The following is a 21,650-nucleotide window of genomic DNA, read 5'->3' as shown; positions in this document are numbered from 1 at the left end:
CACCCTTGGCCTGAAAGCCAATAATCATCCCATTTAGCAGCTCTGATAATCGCCCCTTTCACCCATGACAGCAACGAGGGATCTCTATTAAAACAGCCTATGGCACACCTTATGTACCCACCAAACCAGCTCAAGACACGTGACTTCCTTCATGAGTTTGGCACTGCCAAAAATCGAAAGTAGAAAATGGTCATAATAATGTGACTCGGCTGTGCGTAACAAGCAATATAACGCAATAATAATGTAGAAGTAACAAAACTCCACTGACACCTGATGGACACAAGCGGTATTGCTGCCATGTATCATTAGTATTAGTCTTTAACCCTTTGGGTTAGAGGCCTATTTTCATTTTTGTATTTTTCCTCCCCATGTTCCAATAACCATAACTTTTTATTTAAATTTTTCCATTCACATAGCTATATGAGGGCTTATTTTTTGAGGGACACAATGCATTTTTGTAATGCCACCATTTAATGTACCATGTCTTGTAATGGAAAAGGGGAAAAAAATTCTGTGTGTGGCAAAATTGAAAAAAAATAAATAAAATCTCACTAAAAATGACCTGATATTCTTATTCTGTGGCTCAATACGAATGTGGCAAGTGTGTGTGTGTGTGTGTGGCAGTGCGTCTTATGAGGCGAATGCTGCCATTTTTACACTGGTGACGCTGATGCTGAACCACCCAGCCTGCGATGTATCAGCGGGGAGGGAGGAGGGGCTGGAGGCCGGCAAGTTATGTTGGAATCGCGGCGGGGCCCAATGCAGTCACTGTACTCTATTACACCGGGACCCGCTCATCACAGTCTTTATATGTAAAGTGTAGACATGGGAGGTTTGTTAAAGTATAGCAATCCTCTACAGTAGTAGCGCAATCCTCTGTAGTACTCACTATGAAACTCCAGTAGCAGGCAGGTGGGGAGCATAACGTCACGCGCCTGCTCCTCCGACTTTATGAATGAAGCAGGAGGAGCAGGCGTGTGACGTAGTGAGTGACGTTACGTTCCTGCCGGCCTGCCTGCTACTGGAGTTTCATAATTAGTACTACAGAGGATTGCACTACTACTGTAGAGGATTGCCATACTTTAACAAACCTCCCATGTCTACTCTTTACATATAAAGACTGTGGTGAGCGGGGTCAGGTTTAATAGAGTACAGTAACTGCATCTGGCCCCGCCGCGATTCCAACATCAGTTGCCGGCCTCCACTTTGAAAAAAATTAAATCTAATTTTCTTTGCATTACGATATTCTGACAGCCATAACTTTTCAATATTTCGGTCTACAGAGCTGTATGAGGGCTTGTTTTTTGTGTAAAAAAATAATGTATTTTTATTGGTACGTACGTCTTATGTGGTATGTATGTCTTTTTGATTTCTGTTATAAATTTTTTTGGGGTGGATAAGAAACACAAAAAATGGCGAATCATGCACTTTATATTTTTTTTTCTGTTACGGCGTTCACCGTACAGGATTTTTTGGGGGGGATATTTTAATAGTTCAGACATGGCGATACACAATGTTAAATTTTTATATGTTAAAGTGGGAAAAAACACCAATATATTAAAAGTTTAAACCACATGGGATCTATTAGAGTGAATAGGATTTTTACTCTCTCCATTCTGAGCTATGCCTGGTGCATAGCTCAGTATGGAGATTGCCATGGCCGGCATAGAGCGCTTCAGGAGCGTTCAGGCTGTCATGGCAACCGATCGGAGCCCTGTGATTTCACCGTGGGGGTTCTGATCAGAAGTCAGAGGGAGCCTCATCCCTCTGCCTTCATTCACAGGTGCCGTGATCAGTTGAGACAGCCCCTTTAAGATTCTTGGCTACATGCAACCAGTAGGCATGTATTGACTTGATATCATCTTGAGCTTGATCTCATCTTGTGATCATGCACGGTGGCCAATATGAACAAGCAGCGCTGCAGTGTAAAACATAAAATCAGGTATAGGGTAGCAGTCTGAGCCACTGATAAAACATTAAGAGGATTTTAGACTACTAAGACCTCATTAACATTGAAGAGCCATGTGCACAAGGATATAAGAAAGCATATAGTGCAGTCCTGGGCTACAAAGCTATAGTCCCTTAATGCGCCACTATATAGTGCTGCACTATTTCTCCATTATGTGCAATGTTTGTAATATGGCACCCAAAGGGCATGGCACAATTAAGTGCTCCTCTGTATGAAGTTAGAGGCATACAAAGGTACAATGGGACCCAAAGAATTCTACGAGGGGTTGTGAGCCCTTAGATTCCTGCAGTCATTGATGTACTAGTAAAAGCAGATCTGAAAGTAGCCACCAAAACACAAGAAAATGAACAGTGGGTAAGCATCACCCAAAAGTAATAAGGGTCTGTATAAATGCTGTTGTATGGACTCTGGACCATTTTATCTCACTTACAAATGATTTAATAAGCAAACAATATTATCTTTACGTATGAATTTTCAGAGGCATGTAAATATAGCTCCCTCCCAAAACTGAGTCCATGGTGCTTCACAAGCTGTGGATGATGGTGCGGTTTCGCAGCTGCTGTACATAGTCCTTTGCTTGCTGGAATCCAGTGAGGGGTTCTTCTTTTGGAGGTGGTGGTCCCTCAACCAACTTGACAAAAAAATGGCAGTGTACCTTATCCATGATGCCAAATCTGCCCCGGCCATGGATACGAATCCGCTTCAGGTAAGTGCCTTTACCGGAAAATGAGTCAGCTGAATGGGAACAGAAGCAGGTTTGTGTGAATAACGTCACATTTTTATTCTCAGCCATTTATACAAAAATCTGCCATAAAACACCCATGTATATTGCATCTTATGACAACAACAACAGGGGTGGCAAAACCTCAACTGACATGTATATCCAGACTCTGACATTTCCAGTTGTGACGTGGTAGATGACGCATAAAATCTCATCAAACATGAGAACTTTTTATTTTATGAAAATATTTCAAATTGCAGTAATGAGCTAACAAGTGGCGATTTAAAGAAATCTCTTCGACATGCTGCAAACGAATTTATGTTGCGGATTTAAAGCATGGATTTCAGCCTTTGCATAGTGTGAAATCTGATTAAAAAAATCCTCCCGGTGTGGCCGTGTACATTAAATCTCTGAGAATCACACGTTCCTGTGAAATGCTTACCCACGTAAAGGTTAGATTTATATTCCACATGGTGCATTCTTACTGCCATTTCTTGAGCTTCTAACAAGACCTAGAAATGTGAAAAACGTTTAATTGATTTTATCATTCAAAAATCACAAATTAATGTGCCATACTTTAAGTCATATCAGGAACTTTTGCCCTCGTGTTTGCTTTAGATCTACCTTCTTATTGAAGGGAAACTGTCATATTTTTTTTTTATTTGCCATTTTATTAGAGCTGGGCATGTATACCTGAGTTAGTCTGTCAATGACTGCCAAAAGATCTGTAATTACCTTCTAATAACAGCTTTCATTGATGTCCTCTTTGCACTGCTCCCTTAAAAAGACAGTTTCTAGGGCTTGTCTGTCTCCCAACTTAAAGGGTTTCTGTCATGAGAAAAATCATTATGTAGCTGACTGACATTAACGACGCGCTAATGTCAGCAGTACATAACAGTATGTTTGTTAACTCCCTGCCGCCGTTCTCTTAAAAAACAGACTTTTATAATATGCTAATGAAGCCTCTAGGTGCTATGAGGACGTTGCTGCAGCACCTAGAGGCTCGGTCTACTCGCCTTTTGGTACGCCCATGTCCACTGGATTGACGTCCTTCTTCTCTGCATCGTCTTCATAATCCCGCGCCTGACCCATCCCGTTTATTAGTCGGCGCAGTGAGTGAAGGGCGCTCAGCTGCTGCCAGCTTCCTCACTGCGCCTGCGCCGATTACGTCACTGGCGGCAAACGAGCCTCCTTCACTCACTGTGCCTGCGCCGAATACTAAACGGGACAGCGCAGGCGTGGGATTATGAGGATGATGAGGAGAAGGACGTCAATCAAGTGGACGTGTGCAGTCCTTCACACTGCATGCCTGCATTAGGCTTCAGAGTGAGGAAGCGTGTCTCTCAGTAATCCGATCTAATTGGCTGTCAGGGAGCTGCTGGCTACAGCAAGTGTGTATGTGAAGTGAGGAAAAGCAGTTTTGACCTCAGAGAACTGGCAGAGGAGCCATCTTGGGAAGGTCCTCATATTGTAAATGTTTAAACAGCCGTAACTAAGGGAAAACACTCAAGGAAAACAGTGGTAAGTGGAGAAACTAAAGATCGCTTTATGCATAATGCTGCAGCATTAACATGTGCTAAAATTAATTTTTTTATGAAAACATGACAGTCACCCTTTAAGAACCTTGGCCAAGAACAGACGTTTTTCATTGTTCAAACGGCAGCTCCCTCTAGTGGCAGACTCTGCTTCTGCAACAGCACAACTGTGTATAGGGGCAACCACTTGATCTTTCTATTAATTTAAACCAAAGGATACTTAGGCTACATGCACACGACCGTTGTGTGTTTTGCGGCCCGCAAATTTCGGATCCGCAAAACACGGATGGCGTTTGTGTGCGTTGCGCAATTTGCGGAAGGGCACGGACAGCCAATAATATAACTACCTATTCTTGACCGCAAAACTGACAAGAATAGGACAGGTTATATTTTTTTTTGCGGACCATGGAACCATGCGGCCCCACTGAAGTGAATGGGTTCACATCCAAGCCGCAAAAACTGCGGCTCGGATGTGGACCAAAACAACCGTCGTGTGCATGTAGCCTTAGGCTACTTTCACCTCTGCATTTTTAAATCTGGCAGGCTGTTCCAGGAGAGAATTAGCCTGCTGGAGTTCACTGTAGCCGGCAAAGCTGTCAAGTGCTGTGCACCACTGGATCCCCATTGAAGACAATGGAATTTGGTCGGTTTCTGGCATGAGTGCTGGGTTGCAGCTGGACAAAGTCAAGTCAAAACAGGGCACTCATGGCGGAAACTGATCAGATTTGAGCTAGATCCCATAATAATCAATGAGGCCCATCCGCAAATCGCAATGGGGTCATTTTTGAAACTGGAGTAAAGTAGAACAGGCTTAGTTGCCCATAGCAACCAATCAGATTCCACCTTTTATTTTCCAAAGGAGTTCTACTTCACACTAGTTTCATAAATGACCCCAGAAGATGTAAAACTAGCCTTAGAGTGGTCACTTTACAGCAACTTGGGCTACTTTCACACATGCGCTAGCAGGGTCCGGAAGGCTGTTCCGGCAGGGAAACAGCCTGCCAGATCTGTACTAACGCTAGCCCATGTGTGCCGCCGAAAGTCCGCTCCGGCCCCATTCAATATAGAGGGGACGGGGCGGAGATCCTGCTGCAGCACGGCAAACATGCCGAGAGGCACCCGGACAAAAACGGCAGCATTAGTATGGATGTTCCCTGCCGGAACAGCCTGTTGGGCCCTGCTAGTGCAAGTGTGAAAGTAGCCTTAGGCTAGGTCTACACAACGATATGTGTCACGCGAAACATAGGGCACAACTACACTGCAACATGTGTCGTGCGACAATTTTTATAATGGTAGTATATGGTCTCGCACTGCAACATGCTGCGACTGCGACAGTCGCAGAAAAATCCATCTTGAATAGGATTTTTGCAACTGTCGTGTCGCAGTGCAACACCAAGACTACCATTATAAAAATGGTTGCGTGACATTGGTGCGACAAATATCGTCGTGTAGACGTAGCCTAGGTTCTGTGCAAGACCTCAGTTGCACCACTTAAAGAGGATCTTTCACCAGAAAAAAAATAACTTCTAAACTAACTATAAAAGGCATGTAGAGCGGCGCCCAGGGACCCCCCTGCACTTACTGTTATACCTGGGCGCCGCTCCGTTCTCCCGGTATAGCTTCCGGTATCTTCATAGTTAGGCTCCACCCAGGGGAACCTGCCGGCGGCCCATTCTCCCATGCTGCAGCGCTGGCCAATCGCAGCGCTCAGCTCATAGCCTGAGAGAGAAAAAAGCCTCTCAGGCTATGAGCTGAGCGCTGTGATTGGCCAGCGCTGCAGCATGGGAGAATGAGACGCCGGCAGGTTCCCCTGGGTGGAGCCTAACTATGAAGATACCGGACGCAATAACGGGAGAACGGAGCGGCGCCCAGGTATAACAGTAAGTGCAGGGGGGTCCCTGGGCGCCGCTCTACATGTCTGTATAGTTAGTTTAGAAGTTTTTTTTCTGGTGAAAGGTCCTCTTTAATAGAAGGGCTGTAAGACACTCCCGTCAGCATCACAAGGGCTGAAGTTTTTTTTAGGGGTAATAAATAAAGGTGCAGATAAAAGAAACATCCCAGACAAAACAAACAGATATCCTGTTAGGTCTAGTGCCTGTTTTTCTTTCATGCGCATTCACTTTGGGTCCAGGGCTATGGAATTAGTAGGCGGGGGCATGTATTTATTTTTATTCTCTCTCAATCCCACCCCAAAGAAACCTCTTCTAACATAGTTTACTGTATAAATGAAGACATGTAGGCGATAAGACTGCAGCATCACCCCCCTCCTCTCCCTCTCCCATTAGGCTGTATGCGAGACTCATGCTGTGAGAGAGGAGGGGCTTCTTGGTCTAGACTCGAGCAGAAAAGGAGCCCGTCCACTTTTAAAGAAAAACACCAGATCAAGGGGAAGGGGGGAATTTATCATTTCCCTTACGCCAGAAAAGGGGTTTAGTTAGCCACAAGGTTTGGATTGCGACTTTTTTTAAAATAAATAAAAAAGTGCCTCTTTTTACGCCACCCTTGCCACTTTAAAAAAAAAAAAAAAAAAAAAAGGGGGGCTTAGCAAGTGAGAGAAAGGGGCGTGGCCAACAGTGGAGACAAATTTTTCTTCATTTACGTCAGTTTTCCGGTGCAAATGAAGCAAGACATCAAAAGCAGCACGAAACTGACGTAGATTTTTGTTTAAGTGCATGGACTGTCAAAGGATCGCCCTAAATTAGGGCGAAGAGTGCACCTTGTCATATATGTGGTGCATCTTCCGACAGTGCAAGGGATATGAAGACCAGCGCAGAAAGAGCCTGTCTTGATAAATCTCCCCAAAGACTCATGCCAGGAATAGGTTACCATATTCATACACACTGCTAGACCGATGATGGCACTTGATTGGTATTAACAAATTTACATTTTTTCTACGGATTATTCTCCTCTTACCTCTTTAATTATTTTTGCTCCTTTCTTGTCACTGAATTCCATCTGAGCAATCGCCTGGTCTACAGACATCCCCTTGATCTAGAGGTAGAAAGGAACGGTTAATCCTCCCGGATCACGTGACTGATCGGTTATTATTCTGCTACTAAACAGGCCCCTGAGGGCTGTGACGCTCCCTAGATAAAAGCCATTCTACGAAAATATGGGATCATTTACATATCTACATCCACTATCTAGATGAATTAATAACTTTGCTCAGTTTCACTTTGATGACCAAGAAACTCATTTTACTGAAGTCTGTTTGTGGTTACAGTCAAAGTTCTGGATTTAGGAAATTAATCACAAGGAACCGGCGGGGATTCAATTTATGAAATGTTAAAGAGTTCTTAAACAAGGCCGCCTTCCATGGAGCACAGAGATCAATCATATAGTTACACAGAGAGTCTCCTTCTAGACACGACAGTGATGATTTCTGCAACCCACCTGAATCACTGTCTACAACAGGAGTCAACAAACTCCGGACTACAACTCCCATAATGCTCCACTCCTTTCTACAGGAGTTCCAAGGCTGGCCAAGCAAGTTCAGCACTTTCACAACAGCTGGAGTGACAGAGGCTGCTGGACCATACGTTGCATGTCTGCGCTGTAGGAAGATTGTCAGAGCTCGTATCAGTCAATGTCTCCAATGAAGCCTACAATCTCTGATTCCAGATATCAGGCGCACCCGTCTCTTTCATAGGAATCCATAGAAGAAGAATATACACCCTCACGTCACTCCATGCAGATGCTACTTTTTCTAACCCAGAACCCCAGTACTGCAAGGCAACAGTGCCAACTTGGACAATAACTTTTATTACGGTCCCCCCACAATAAGCCAATTACAAGATATCCTTATATGTCTCTGGAGCTCCAATCCTGGATTTGGCTCACTGATTGAAATCACTGATCAAACACTGACGTGTGAATAAGGCTACATGCACACGAACGTATCTGTTTTGCGGTCCGCAAATTGCGGATCCGCAAAAAAGACAGGTGATGTTCCGTATGGCATCCGTTTTTTTTGCGGATCCATTGTAATAATGCCTATCCTTGTCCGCAAGCTAGAAAAAAAATAGGACATGCACTATTTTTTTTGCGGAGCAACGGAACGGACATACTGATGCGGTCAGCACACGGTGAAATGAATGGGTCCGCATGCTAGCCACAAAAAAACGGAACGGACACGGAAACAAAATACGGTCGTGTGCATGAGGCCTAAGGCATCACACAGTGCACCTTGAAACCAACGCTCCAAAATGGCTAATAAACTAGGGTCTTTAACAGGTGATGAAAATGGGTTTGCTAAATCAGATACCTTTAAATACTGCACTGACTTTCCTACTAGACCTGACAGGACGTATATTAGTAACCTATGCTCATCATGCACATTCCTCCTATGTGTTCATTCACCCTTTTACACTAGTCAGTATACTAGCCATAATATGCACTACCAACTTAGGGCTCTTTCACACCTGCGTTATTGTCTTCCGGTATAGAGTTCCGTCGTCGGGGCTCTATGCCGGAAGAATCCTGATCAGTTTTATCCTAATGCATTCTGAATGGAGAGAAATCCGTTCAGGATGCATCAGGATGTCTTCAGTTCCGGAACGGAACGTTTTTTTGGCCGGAGAAAATACCGCAGCATGCTGCGCTTTTTGCTCCGGCCAAAAATCCTGAAGACTTGCCGCAAGGCTGGATCCGGAATTAATGCCCATTGAAAGGCATTGATCCGGATCCGGCCTTAAGCTAAACGTCGTTTCGGCGCATTGCCGGATCCGACGTTTAGCTTTTTTAGAGTGGTTACCATGGCTGCCGGGACGTTAAAGTCCTGGCAGCCATGGTAAAGTGTAGCAGGGAGCGGGGGAACAGCATACCTACAGTCCGCAGAGTGACGTCAGGGCGCCCCAGGCGTATGGATGACGTGATTGCATGGAACGTTCTGACGTCACTCTGGAGCGCCCCGGGAGCCGCGCGGACTGCAAGTATACCGCTTCCCCGCTCCTACTATGGCACCCAGGACTTTAATAGCGTCCTGGGTGCCATAGTAACACTGAAAGCATTTTGAAGACGGATCCGTCTTCAAATGCTTTCAGTACACTTGCGTTTTTCCGGATCCGGCGTGTAATTCCGGCAAGTGGAGTACACGCCGGATCCGGACAACGCAAGTGTGAAAGAGGCCTAAGGGTACTTTCACACTAGCGTTTTTCTTTTCCGGCATAGAGTTCCGTCCTAGGGGCTCTATACCGGAAAAGAACTGATCAGGCATATCCCCATGCATTCTGAATGGAGAGTGGTCCATTCAGGATGTCTTCAGTTCAGTCATTTTGACTGATCAGGCAAAAGATAAAACCGTAGGACCTTTGATGACATCACTCCGGTCATCACATGGTACGTCACATGAACGTTACTATTGGGCTGTATGACTTTTGTTTATGCTCCTGCATACTGTTTGCAATGATCAGCTTTCTCAGCACAGATGTAGATCAAGGTCTTGATATATGGAACACGAACATTTTTTTTCTAGTTTTATATGCACCTTCATTCTCATACTGTGCATAATATTATTATATATATATTTACACACACACACACACACACACACACACACACACATACATACATATAAACACACGCTGCCTTATCAGCACACAAATCATCCAGATCCCTGTGCACCATACTTGCTGCTTACCAGTTTGGCCAAATACCACATCTTGTCCATGCTGTACTTTATCTGCCTGCGGCAATGGTGAATTTCCTATGGAAGTAAAGGATAAAAAATAAATATATAAGTACATAAAACCGAAACACTGGCCGGGGCTCGATGTTAATAAGAACACACTGATTTCTAATGCACATCAGGAGACTCCATATCTGTTGCAGCAAAAGTTATTTATGCCTAGGGCAGTGACTTCCTATCAGGATACAGGAATAAAAAATATAAAATTATCAAGGCTGTGGAGTCTGGGCGCCAAACTTCCAACTGATTCCTCCATTTTTATATACTTCAACCACCCAAAACTGTCTGCGGCCCCATAGCCCTGCTAATTATCACAGTTTCTTTTTTTTTTTTTTTTCCAAATAAGGCTTTAGGTTCACATATATACTGTTATGTTAAACATTAAATGTTCCTAAACGCCTATGAAAAGTAAATCTGCAACAAATTACACATTTATTATAATGGTACAATATTAACCTCTTCCCAACATCTGCTGTACGTATACGGTGAATGTTTGATCTTTAAGGATGGCGCCCACTCAGAAGCCAAGGGTGCAGCATGGCTGCTGGGTGCCTGCTGTTTTACACAGGAGGCACCCAGTGTCAGAGTCTATGATTGTCCATAGTTGGAGTCGTCTCCATTCAACCCCTCAATTTGCAGATCCGCAATGCACTACGGACATCTGATTGGACCCTGAATATGGCTCTTGGAATGCGGCTACATAAAAAAAGTATTGCTTTTGCATGAGACATGCTATTAATGCACAAAAGTACTTAAAAACAAAAATATACATATTTGGTATTGAGGAAATCATACCGACCCTGATCAAACACTGATGTGCGAGTAAAGCCTAAGGGCTTGTTCGCACGACCGTATGGCTTTTTCCATGTTTTGAGGGCCGTTTTTAAACGGATAAATTTTTCCATTTTTTGTTTCAGTAGTGCTTCCGTTTCGGTTCCGTATGGCATATACAGTATACAGTAATGACATAGAAAAAAAATAGGCTGGGCATAACATTTTCAATAAATGGTTCTGCAAAAACGGAACGGATACGAAAGACATACGGAGTATATTCCGTATGTGTTCCGTTTTTTGCGGACTTATTGACTTGAATGGAGCCACGGAACATGATTTGCGGCAATAATAGGACATGTTTTATCTTTCAACGGAACGGAAAAACTAAAATACGGAAACGGAAAGCATACGGAGTACATTCCGTTTTTTTTTTTTGCGGAACCATTGAAATCATTGGTTCTGTATACGGCACGCAGAAAACGGCCCATATACAGAACGCAAAAAACGTTTGTGTGAACGAGCCCTAAAGCAGTGTCCAGAAAATCATTAACATCCATCCACTACATGGTTTGAGACTGAGCTGGTATACGTCTCAGCACTAAGGTTGACTGAAGTGAACTTAACGGTGGGGGGGTTTCTTCGGGAATTAAGAAAATTTGAATACTCGTTTTGTCTGGGGAGCAATCATCGGGTGAAATAAAATGGCCGCTGTCCTATGAGTACACACAAAACCTGTCCTGATCACACAGCAGGGCAAGTTACTTCACAATACTGAGGTAAAAAGCTGCCTCATCCTCCTGCCTACTTGTCAGGGATTATGATCCTGAATATGAATACAGCTGAAAAAAAAAAAACTTTAGCTGAATCTCTGTAGCAATGGAGTTCACGAGCAGATGTGGCTAATAGGCAGCAGCACTTGCATGCAGTGTCCATTACCACAGTCTGTCCTGTCCATTCTCTGTTCTTCATGTCTCCTGATGAACTCCATTCCTACAGAGATTCAGCTAAAGTTCTTATCCGCTGTATTCAGGATTATAATCCCTGACAAGCAGAGCATAGCGGAGGATGAGGCAGCTCTTTTCCTCAGTTTTGTGAAGTAACTTGTCCTCCTGTGTGATTAGGACAGGTTTTGTGTGTACTAATAGGATGGCGGCCATTTTATTTCTCCTAATGATTGCACCACAAACAAAAAGAGCCACTATAACTATTGAAAGGTATTTGGAATTATATTTATAATAAAGTAATATTTACGTATTTTTATTTTCTTAACTCCTGGAGAATTCCTTTTAACTGCGCGTTTAATACCTGCTCTGGACCGCCAGTATTGCATTTCCTATTTTGTGTGCGTGTTTGTATTGAGGCACTATTACAGGCTAGCATAACACAAAACCGGACTCACCGCGGGTCGCCGAGGCTCATCAGGGAGTTGAGGGGGGTAGACGACTCTGTTCTTCATCTCCCAGTTTTGTCCCTCCAGGGCGGCGGTGGTATGGATACTGCTTTGAGATAGCACAGTACTGGCAGCTGTCAGGCTAAAATACCACAAAGTGACTGTGCAATAAGGTCAGTGTACGTTGTTCAATCAGTTTAATATAAAATTCAAGTAACCTACAAACGCTGGGTTAAAGTTGAAGCCCATGGCCTAAACAATACAGAAGCCCAAAGGTTTGCATTCACTGACTGCAAACAGATGTTGAAATCAATTGAAGAACAATATATATTAGAGAGTTGTAGAACATCACGGCACAACAAATATACACTCACCTAAAGAATTATTAGGAACACCATACTAATACGGTGTTGGACCCCCTTTTGCCTTCAGAACTGCCTTAATTCTACGTGGCATTGATTCAACAAGGTGCTGATAGCATTCTTTAGAAATGTTGGCCCATATTGATAGGATATCATCTTGCAGTTGATGGAGATTTGAGGGATGCACATCCAGGGCACGAAGCTCCTGTTCCACCACATCCCAAAGATGCTCTATTGGGTTGAGATCTGGTGACTGTGGGGGCCATTTTAGTACAGTGAACTCTTTGTCATGTTCAAAAAACCAATTTGAAATGATTCAAGCTTTGTGACATGGTGCATTATCCTGCTGGAAGTAGCCATCAGAGGATGGGTACATGGTGGTCATGAAGGGATGGACATGGTCAGAAACAATGCTCAGGTAGCACGTGGCATTTAAACGATGGCCAATTGGCACTAAGGGGCCTAAAGTGTGCCCAGAAAACATCCCCCACACTATTACACCACCACCAGCCTGCACAGTGGTAACAAGGCATGATGGATACATGTTCTCATTCTGTTTACGCCAAATTTGGACTCTACCATTTGAATGTCTCAACAGAAATCGAGACTCGTCAGACCAGGCAATATTTTTCCAGTCTTCAACAGTCCAATTTTGGTGAGCTCGTGCAAATTGTAGCCTCTTTTTCCTATTTGTACTGGAGATGAGTGGTACCCGGTGGGGTCTTCTGCTGTTTGTAGCCCACCTTTCTTTCCCATTCTGACATTCAGTTTGGAGTTCAGGAGATTGTCTTGACCAGGACCACAACCCTACATGCATTGAAGCAACTGCCATGTGATTGGTTGACTACATAATAGCATTAATGAGAAATAGAACAGGTGTTCCTAATAATTCTTTAGGTGAGTGTAAGTGCCATGTACAAAAGATTCTTGAGAATACTTATATATACTATACAGCGAGACCACACATACATGGCTTACAGAGGACTATGGGACACATTTACTAAGGGCTCATTCACATGACCTATTGACATAGGTTATCAATTTCGAAGTCCTGGAAAACCCCTCTAAATGGATTGCCTCATGATGACAACTCATCCTATCCCATGGATAAGTATTAGTTCGGCGGGGGTCCGATCGCTGGGGTCCCTGCTGATAAAGAGAACGGGGGCCTGTGCTGCCCCATTTGAACTGCTGCTCCAGTCAGCCGGAAGATAGCCAAGCGCTTGTACACAATTTTTTTCCAGCAGTCCCATAGAGCTGAATGGAGCGGTGGACATGCATGTGTGTCTGCAGTTCCATTCAAGTGGGATTTGGGGGGTACTATTTCTCCTTGGGGAGAGAACACCTTAATCAAGGAGAAAAAGTACCCCCTCAAATCCTGACTTAGGCCGCTCACCCAGTTAACCCAGTACTCTCTGCTCTGCATTAATGAAGAGCAATCACCCGAAACTGCTGTCTGCAGATGAGGAGCTGGCTTATTTAATATCCAATTCATGTCTCAAGGCCTATTTAAAGGGTCGAACATTGATTTATAGCATAGCTGCCTTACATCTGGAGCTTGCTGAGAGCTCATTTGCATCCCTTTCTTCCTATTCAAATGAAAGCACATGCCCCCATTGCCTTATAATGGAGTCAGTCAGGTTATTGTTTGTTCTAGCATTAAAAAAAAAAGAAAGAAAAAAAAAAAAAGTATATATATTTTCGTATTTTTCGCCCCATAATGGAAGCGCTCATTAGTACCGGAGGACCGGGAAGCGGTGAAAGATCTGTACTCACCAATTCCTGGTCCTCGGCTGTGCACAGCGTGAGGGTCACTGTGACCTCACACTGTGCGCACCTGTTCACAGTGCAGCAGACGAAGGAGGAGGAAGACAGAGCGCGGTGAGGAGCGGCAGCATCCAGGAGCAGAAGAGGTAAGTGTTTTTTTTATCTTATTTTATAAAACATGAGGCTGCTGGGCGCATAATGGCTGCTGGGGGCTAATGAGAGGAATACTGGGGGCATAATGGCTGATGGGGGCTAATGAGAGGCATAATGGGCGCATAATGGCTGCTGGGGGCATAATGGGGCTAATGAGAGGCATAATGGGGGCTAATGAGAGGCATAAGGGCTGATAATGGGGGCTAATATCTGAGGTCTGATTGGGGGTCATTTACATTGGGCTCCGATTTGAGGTCTTATTGGGGTCTTAACATTGGGGCTGATTGGGGATGTCAGCTGAGGTCTGACCTGAGGTGTAATGAAAAACATTTTTTTCTCATTGTCCCCCTCTAAAACCTTGCTGCATCTTATAGGGGGCGAAAAATACGGTATGTTGTTTTTCATGTTTGTAGCTGAGAGATTGTTACAATTGTATCCAGTCAGTTTTCCTGTATTTTAAGCATCCGTTATTCTCAGTTATACACATTTTGCATGTTTCAGCCATTTCCATCAGATCTGTTATTTTACAGAAATAAATTCAATTTTTCCATCTAAAATAACAGATCCCAGACTGCAATGGCCAAAACGGATGCCAAATGTGCAAAACAGTTGTTTTTTTTTTGCCGTTTTCTGTTCTTCTTACACAGATCAGAAAACAAAACGGTGTTGTGAATCTGGTCTGAGCTTTACAGCCAGCACATTACCTGCACGGACACATCTCCCAGTCCTCAACCAGCATAGATCTTCCTCCCTCCCACACCACTTCTTGTTCTCTATCCTCGTTTGACAATATAACAGAAGTACTGTATTAGGCCCCTTTCAGAGGAGTGAGTGTCTCACTGCGGACTCGCAACGAGGCACCTGGCCTGGACTTCCAGCACTGCCTGGGTCGCATAGCATTATAGTGATTTATGATGCCATGTAAGCCTTACAGTTCTGGAACGTACTACATGACACTGACGTAATGCTGTCAGTGTTATCCAATACATTCCAGAACTGTAAGGCCCCTTTCACATGGGCGTCATGGATTTGGCCCGGATAAGATGCGGGTGTGACGCGGAAAAATGCACGATTTTTCCGCACGAGTGCAAAACATTTTAATGCGTTTTGCACGCGCGTGAGAAAAATTTGCATGTTTGGTGTATGTATATATATATATATCACCTTAATCCACTTGTTCGCGCAGCCCGGCCTTCAGGACATGGGTAAAGGACCTTTGATGACATCACTGCGCTCATCACATGATCTATCACCATGGTGATGGATCATGTGATGGACCATGTGATGAGCGCCTTTTCCTCCTGCACAGCAAAGAAGAAGAAAGAAGAGAAGCCGGGCTGCGAGAACAAGTGGATTAAGGCGAGTTAAAAAAAAAAAATATATATATATATATATATATATATATATATTTTTATTTTTTTTTTATTTTTTTTCAACCCCTCCAGCCCTATTTTACTAAGCATTTTGTATTAAGAATGCTATTATTTTCCCTTATAACCATGTTATAAGGGAAAATAATAATGATCGGCTCCCCATCCCGATCATCTCCTAGCAGCCATGCGTGAAAATCGCACCGCATCCGCACTTGCTTGCGATTTTCACGCAGCCCGATCACTTCTATGGGGCCTGCATTGTGTGAAAAACGCACAAAATATAGCATGCTGCAATTTTCACGCAATGCACAAGTGACGCGTGAAAAATCACAGCTCATGTGCACAGCCCCATAGAAATGAATGGGTCCGGATTCAGTGCGGGTGCAATGCGTTCACCTCACGCATTGCACCCACGTGTAAATTACTGTAATGCTATGTGACCCCGGCAGTGCTGGAAATTCAGGACGGGTGCCTCGCTGAAAGTGCACAGTGAAGCACTCGCTCGTCTGAAAGGGGCCTTCATCTACTGGCTCCTCTCTTCTTCTCAACAGACTACTTGCAGTAGTGATCCTATTCCTTTACACCTCCAGTCCCTCTCCCCAGCTGCCATTAGTCACCTAACTGCAATATGTAACCTCTCTATTCTGGTATCTTTCCATCATCTTTTAAACATTCTATGAAAATTGTAGATTCACACTGAAGGCATCAAAACTATGAATTGACACATGTGACACATAACAGAAAAGTGTGAAACAACTTAAAATATGTCATATTCTAGGTTCTTCAAAGTAGCCACCTTTTGCTTTGATTACTGCTTTGCACACTCTTGGCATTCTCTTGATAAGCTTCAAGAGGTAGTCACCTGAAATGGTTTTCACTTCACAGGTGTGCCCTGTCAGGTTTAACAAGTGGGATTTCTTGCCTTATAAATGGGGTTGGGACCATCAGTTGCGTTGTGGAGAAGTCAGGTGGATACACAGCTGATAGTCCTACTGAATAGACTGTTAGAATTTGTATTATGGCAAGAAAAAAGCAGGTAAGTAAAGAAAAACGAGTGGCCATCATTACTTTAAGAAATGAAGGTCAGTCAGTCCAAAAAATTGGGAAAACTTTGAAAGTGTCCCCAAGTGCAGTCACAAAAACCATCAAGCGCTACAAAGAAACTGGCTCACATGCGGACCACACCAGGAAAGGAAGACCAAGAGTCACCTCTGCTGCGGAGGATAAGTTCATCCGAGTCACCAGCCTCAGAAATCGCAGGTTAACAGCAGCTCAGATTAGAGACCAGGTGAATGCCACACAGAGTTCTAGCAGCAGACACATCTCTAGAACAACTGTTAAGAGGAGACTGTGTGAATCAGGCCTTCATGGTAGAATATCTGCTAGGAAACCACTACTAAGGACAGGCAACAAGCAGAAGAGACTTGTTTGGGCTAAAGAACACAAGGAATGGACATTAGACCAGTGGAAATCTGTGCTTTGGTCTGATGAGTCCAAAATTGAGATCTTTGGTTCCAACCACCGTGTCTTTGTGCGACGCAGAAAAGGTGAACGGATGGACTCTACATGCCTGGTTCCCACCGTGAAGCATGGAGGAGGGAGGTGTGATGATGTGGGGGTGCTTTGCTGTTGACACTGTTGGGGATTTATTCAAAATTGAAGGCACACTGAACCAGCATGGCTACCACAGCATCTTGCAGCGGCATGCTATTCCATCCGGTTTGCGTTTAGTTGGACCATCATTTATTTTTCAACAGGACAATGACCCCAAACACACCTCCAGGCTGTGTAAGGGCTATTTGACCATGAAGGAGAGTGATGGGGTGCTGCGCCAGATGACCTGGCCTCCACAGTCACCGGACCTGAACCCAATCAAGATGGTTTGGGGTGAGCTGGACCGCAGAGTGAAGGCAAAAGGGCCAACAAGTGCTAAGCATATCTGGGAACTTCTTCAAGACTGTTGGAAGACCATTTGAGGTGACTACCTCTTGAAGCTCATCAAGAGAATGCCAAGAGTGTGCAAAGCAGTAATCAAAGCAAAAGGTGGCTACTTTGAAGAACCTAGACATATTTTAAGTTGTTTCACACTTTTCTGTTATGTATATAATTCCAAATGTGTCAATTCATAGTTTTGATGCCTTCAGTGTGAATCTACAATTTTCATAGTCAGGAAAATAAAGAAGACTCTTTGAATGAGAAGGTGTGTCCAAACTTTTGGTCTGTACTGTATATATAAAAATAAAGTATCATCTCTTGACCAATCCTGAACAACTAACTACTGACCTGTCTCTAATCTCCCCCTTAATCTCTAAACTCCTGGTCTACTGTCGCCTAGTAACTTTTATTTCACAAACTCAACCCCTTACAATCTGCCTTTCGCCTTCTACACACTGCAGAAACTGCCCTTACCCAAAGTATTTAATAATCTCCTGACAAAGATAAGGAATGGAAACTACTCTGTACTGATTCTTCTGGAACTCTCTGCAGTATTTGACACTGTAGACCACAATATTCTCCTCAGTATGCTCCACTCTATTGGCCTCAAGGACACTGCTCTGTCTGGGCTTTCTTCCTATCTCCCTGGTTGCACTTTCAGTGTATCATCCACTGGCTCTACTTATTCTCCTCATCATCTTGCTGTGGGGGTTCCTCAGGATTCTGTCCTAGATCCTCTCCTCTTTTTTCTCTACCATAGCCTCTACTGAACAGACCATGAGCAGATTTGGTATTCAGTACCTTCCATGCTGATGTCACCCAACTACTATGTACCTCATGTACTACAACACCAGTGACTGTGTGTCCACTACCTCTATCATGTCCTCACTCTATATGAAACTGAATCTCTCAAAAACTGAACCTTTTGTCTTTCCCCTATCTACTAACCTACCTAAATCTGCTATTTCAATTTTGTTCCATGGTAGTAACATAACTCCTAGGCAGCATGCCCACTATCTAGGGGTTATGTTTGACTCAGATCTTTCCTTTCTTCCCCATATTCAATAACTGGCACACTCATGTCACCTGCACCTCAAGAACATCCCCTCAAAACGCCATCCAACACCAATCCCCACACTCAATGCACTGGCTCCATCTGCACTACTCTATTTAGTACAAAGATGGCGGATCACTTTATAAACCAATCACTTTTACCTTTCGTGGCATAGATTGTAAGCTTTTGCGAGCAGGGCTCTCCCTCTTAGAGTTTAAGTCATTCTGTGATGTCCATTTTGATTTGTACATGTTCCCTCTGAATTGTACGGCGCTGCGGAATATGATGGCACTAGAGACTAGGCTGCTGATGTAGTTAGCTCACTGAGACTTGTCTACGCTGGATGCAACTGTAGCAAAGTCTGAGCTGTGAGACGTATCGGACCCGTACGGGTTGTCAGATGCTGGATGTGCAAGTGGCAGAAAATGATAGTAAATGAGTTACAGTCAGAGCGACTCTGCGTTAGTGTTACTCACCCGCGCTGGGTCCGGAAGAGTGACCGCCATACAGCTGTAAGAGACACGTCACATATTAATCCTTGTATGACACAGCCACACGTGCACCGATAAATACTGACAAGTAGTAAGTGTGGCCCCTAAGTGATAAGCAGCACCCAATGCCGCATATCCCCCCTATAACAACGATGCTCAGATACCTTATAATACTCCTGACTCTCTTTGCAGTGATCCCATCCAAGGACACTACAGTTAGTTTCTCCCCACACTGAAATGACTGATAACAGGGAACAATAGACGTACTGGGGGAGATTGTCAAAACTGGTGTAAAAAGTAGAACTGGATTAGTTGCCCATAGCAACCAATCAGATTCCACCTTACATTTTCCAAAGCAGCTATGAAAACTGAAAGGTGGAGTCTGATTGGTTGCTATGGGCAACTGCATCAGGGTTCCTTTACACATTTTGATAAATCTCCCTTAATGTATCAAAGTGACAGATTCTGAATGTCAGAAAGGTCATACAAATCCATACAGGGAGCCATGTCGATACACACACCTGTCACCTTCCTTGTCATACCTCAGCCTGACAGTGACAACCCGCTCCCAGTGCCTGACACCGCTCCCCTGGAGTACATATGGCCACTACTTCCATACTGCAGCACAGCCAGGCAGAGGCCATGTTCATGAGTTTGGGAAACCATCAGACGACCTGAGGACACTGCATGGAGACGGCGTTCCCTCACAAAGCAGCAGACACCATGGCCGGGCTCGGTTCCATAAGTCACCCTACCTCAGGGCTCTGACATCCTCGCCCTCCCCGCTACTCACACGCAGATATGGACGCCGCCATCTTGGAGAGTCTCTCGCTTTACGGCAGTCTGTCAGCGCTCACATGGGAGCCGGTTCTTTACGACCACACAATCGTGAAGTGCTGCAGCGTGCTGGGGGAGAGGCTGAGCTGGAGCAGGTAAGTAGGCAGATTACATACTGTGTGCCCTGTATATAACACCTACAATGTGTATATGGTATCTACTCTCTGTATATACTATCCATACACTGTATATTGTACCTGTACCCTGTATATAACACCTACAATGTGTATATAGTGTCTACTATCTGTATATACTATCCATACACTGTATATTATACCTGTATATAACACCTACAATGTGTATATAGTGTCTACTATCTGTATATACTATCCATACACTGTATATTATACCTGTATATAACATCTACAATGTGTATATGGTATCTACTCTCTGTATATACTATCCATACACTATTATACCTGTAACCTGTATATAAAACCTATAATGTGTATATAGTGTCTACTATCTGTATATACTATCCATACACTGTATGTTGTACCTGTACCCTGTATATAACACCTACAGTGTGTACATAGTGTCTACTATCTGTATATACTATCCATACACTGTATATTATACCTGTATATAACACCTACAATGTGTATACAGTATCTACTCTCTGTATATACTATCCATACACTGTATATTATACCTGTACCCTGTATATAACACCTACAATGTGTACATAGTGTCTATCTGAATATACTATCCATACACTGTATATTATACCTGTATATAACACCTACAATGTGTATATAGTGTCTACTATCTTCCATACACTGTATATTATACCTGTATATAACACCTACAATGTGTATATAGTGTCTACTATCTTCCATACACTGTATATTATACCTGTATATAAAACATAGAATTCCTGTTCTTTCCGATCCTGTACCTCTGCTCTGTATCTTGAGGATTGTGGAACCATTCAAGTCAATGGGTCTGCATGCGCTGTACGGCCTGCACACAGTCGTGTTAACAAATCCTAATTTGCACCGGTTTTCAGGTGAAAACCTAGACAAATGTACAGCAGCTCTGAGCTGGCGGTGAATGCACCTAATATACGACGAGGCCTGCAACTCGCCATAAACCATTATGTGCTGGAGATATCCGAGACCGGCATAAAACTTTAATCTATGATAAATCTCCCACAATGCTTTTCTATCACTCGCCTTATATAGACCTGTCTGACCTCCACCCCTGGGTGCAACCTCAGCATCCACACTTCACCGGACGCTGCTGCCGCCACTGGGGGAGACCGTGACAGCAGCTGCCGCCTAGTGTGTAGGAGATTATTAGCTTTATTATAATGGAGCCACCTATAGTCCCTGGTCCTGCAGTATCTGCCGCCATGTGTTTAGGAGATTATACTTTACAATAATGAGCCCCCTATATTTCCTGGTCCTGCAGCAGCTGCCGCCATGTGTTTAGGAGATCATATACTTTATTATAATGGAGCCCTCTATAGTTCCTGGTTCTGCAGCAGCTGCCGCCATGTGTTTAGGAGATCATATACTTTATTATAATGGAGTCCTCTATAGTTCCTGGTCCTGCAGCAGCTGCCTCCATGTGTTTAGGGGATCATATACTTTATTATAAT

At 43.8% G+C, this 21,650-nt stretch overlaps 2 protein-coding genes across 5 annotated transcripts in view; one reads left to right on the top strand and one right to left on the bottom strand.

The window, feature by feature from the left end:
• Positions 1-2,368: 2,368 nt before the first annotated feature.
• On the bottom strand, positions 2,369-20,099 carry MRPL22 (mitochondrial ribosomal protein L22). 4 transcript variants are annotated; one of them, XM_044281191.1, is made up of 7 exons: positions 20,004-20,099; positions 19,196-19,229; positions 12,085-12,217; positions 9,864-9,929; positions 7,139-7,216; positions 3,133-3,202; positions 2,369-2,704 (listed from the first exon to the last, which is right to left on the bottom strand). In XM_044281191.1, the coding sequence occupies exons 1-7, from the start codon at positions 20,023-20,025 to the stop codon at positions 2,493-2,495; spliced, it is 615 nt and encodes a 204-aa protein (XP_044137126.1). In that variant the 5' UTR covers positions 20,026-20,099; the 3' UTR covers positions 2,369-2,492. The 4 variants fall into 4 exon arrangements, with proteins under 4 accessions (XP_044137126.1, XP_044137128.1, XP_044137125.1 ...); XM_044281193.1 differs by having other exon boundaries at positions 19,966-20,037; XM_044281190.1 differs by lacking the exon at positions 20,004-20,099 and adding an exon at positions 19,753-19,934 and having other exon boundaries at positions 12,085-12,236.
• GEMIN5 (gem nuclear organelle associated protein 5) overlaps positions 20,076-21,650 on the top strand; it is a 64,763-nt gene continuing 63,188 nt past the window's right edge. The window contains 1 exon segment of the mRNA XM_044281189.1: positions 20,076-20,142. The gene's annotated coding sequence lies outside the window, so the exon portion shown is untranslated.

The sequence above is a fragment of the Bufo gargarizans genome, chromosome 2 (genome assembly GCF_014858855.1).
Source record: "Bufo gargarizans isolate SCDJY-AF-19 chromosome 2, ASM1485885v1, whole genome shotgun sequence".
Classification (NCBI taxonomy): domain Eukaryota; kingdom Metazoa; phylum Chordata; class Amphibia; order Anura; family Bufonidae; genus Bufo; species Bufo gargarizans.
This window is presented reverse-complemented; position numbering and strand designations above follow the sequence as displayed.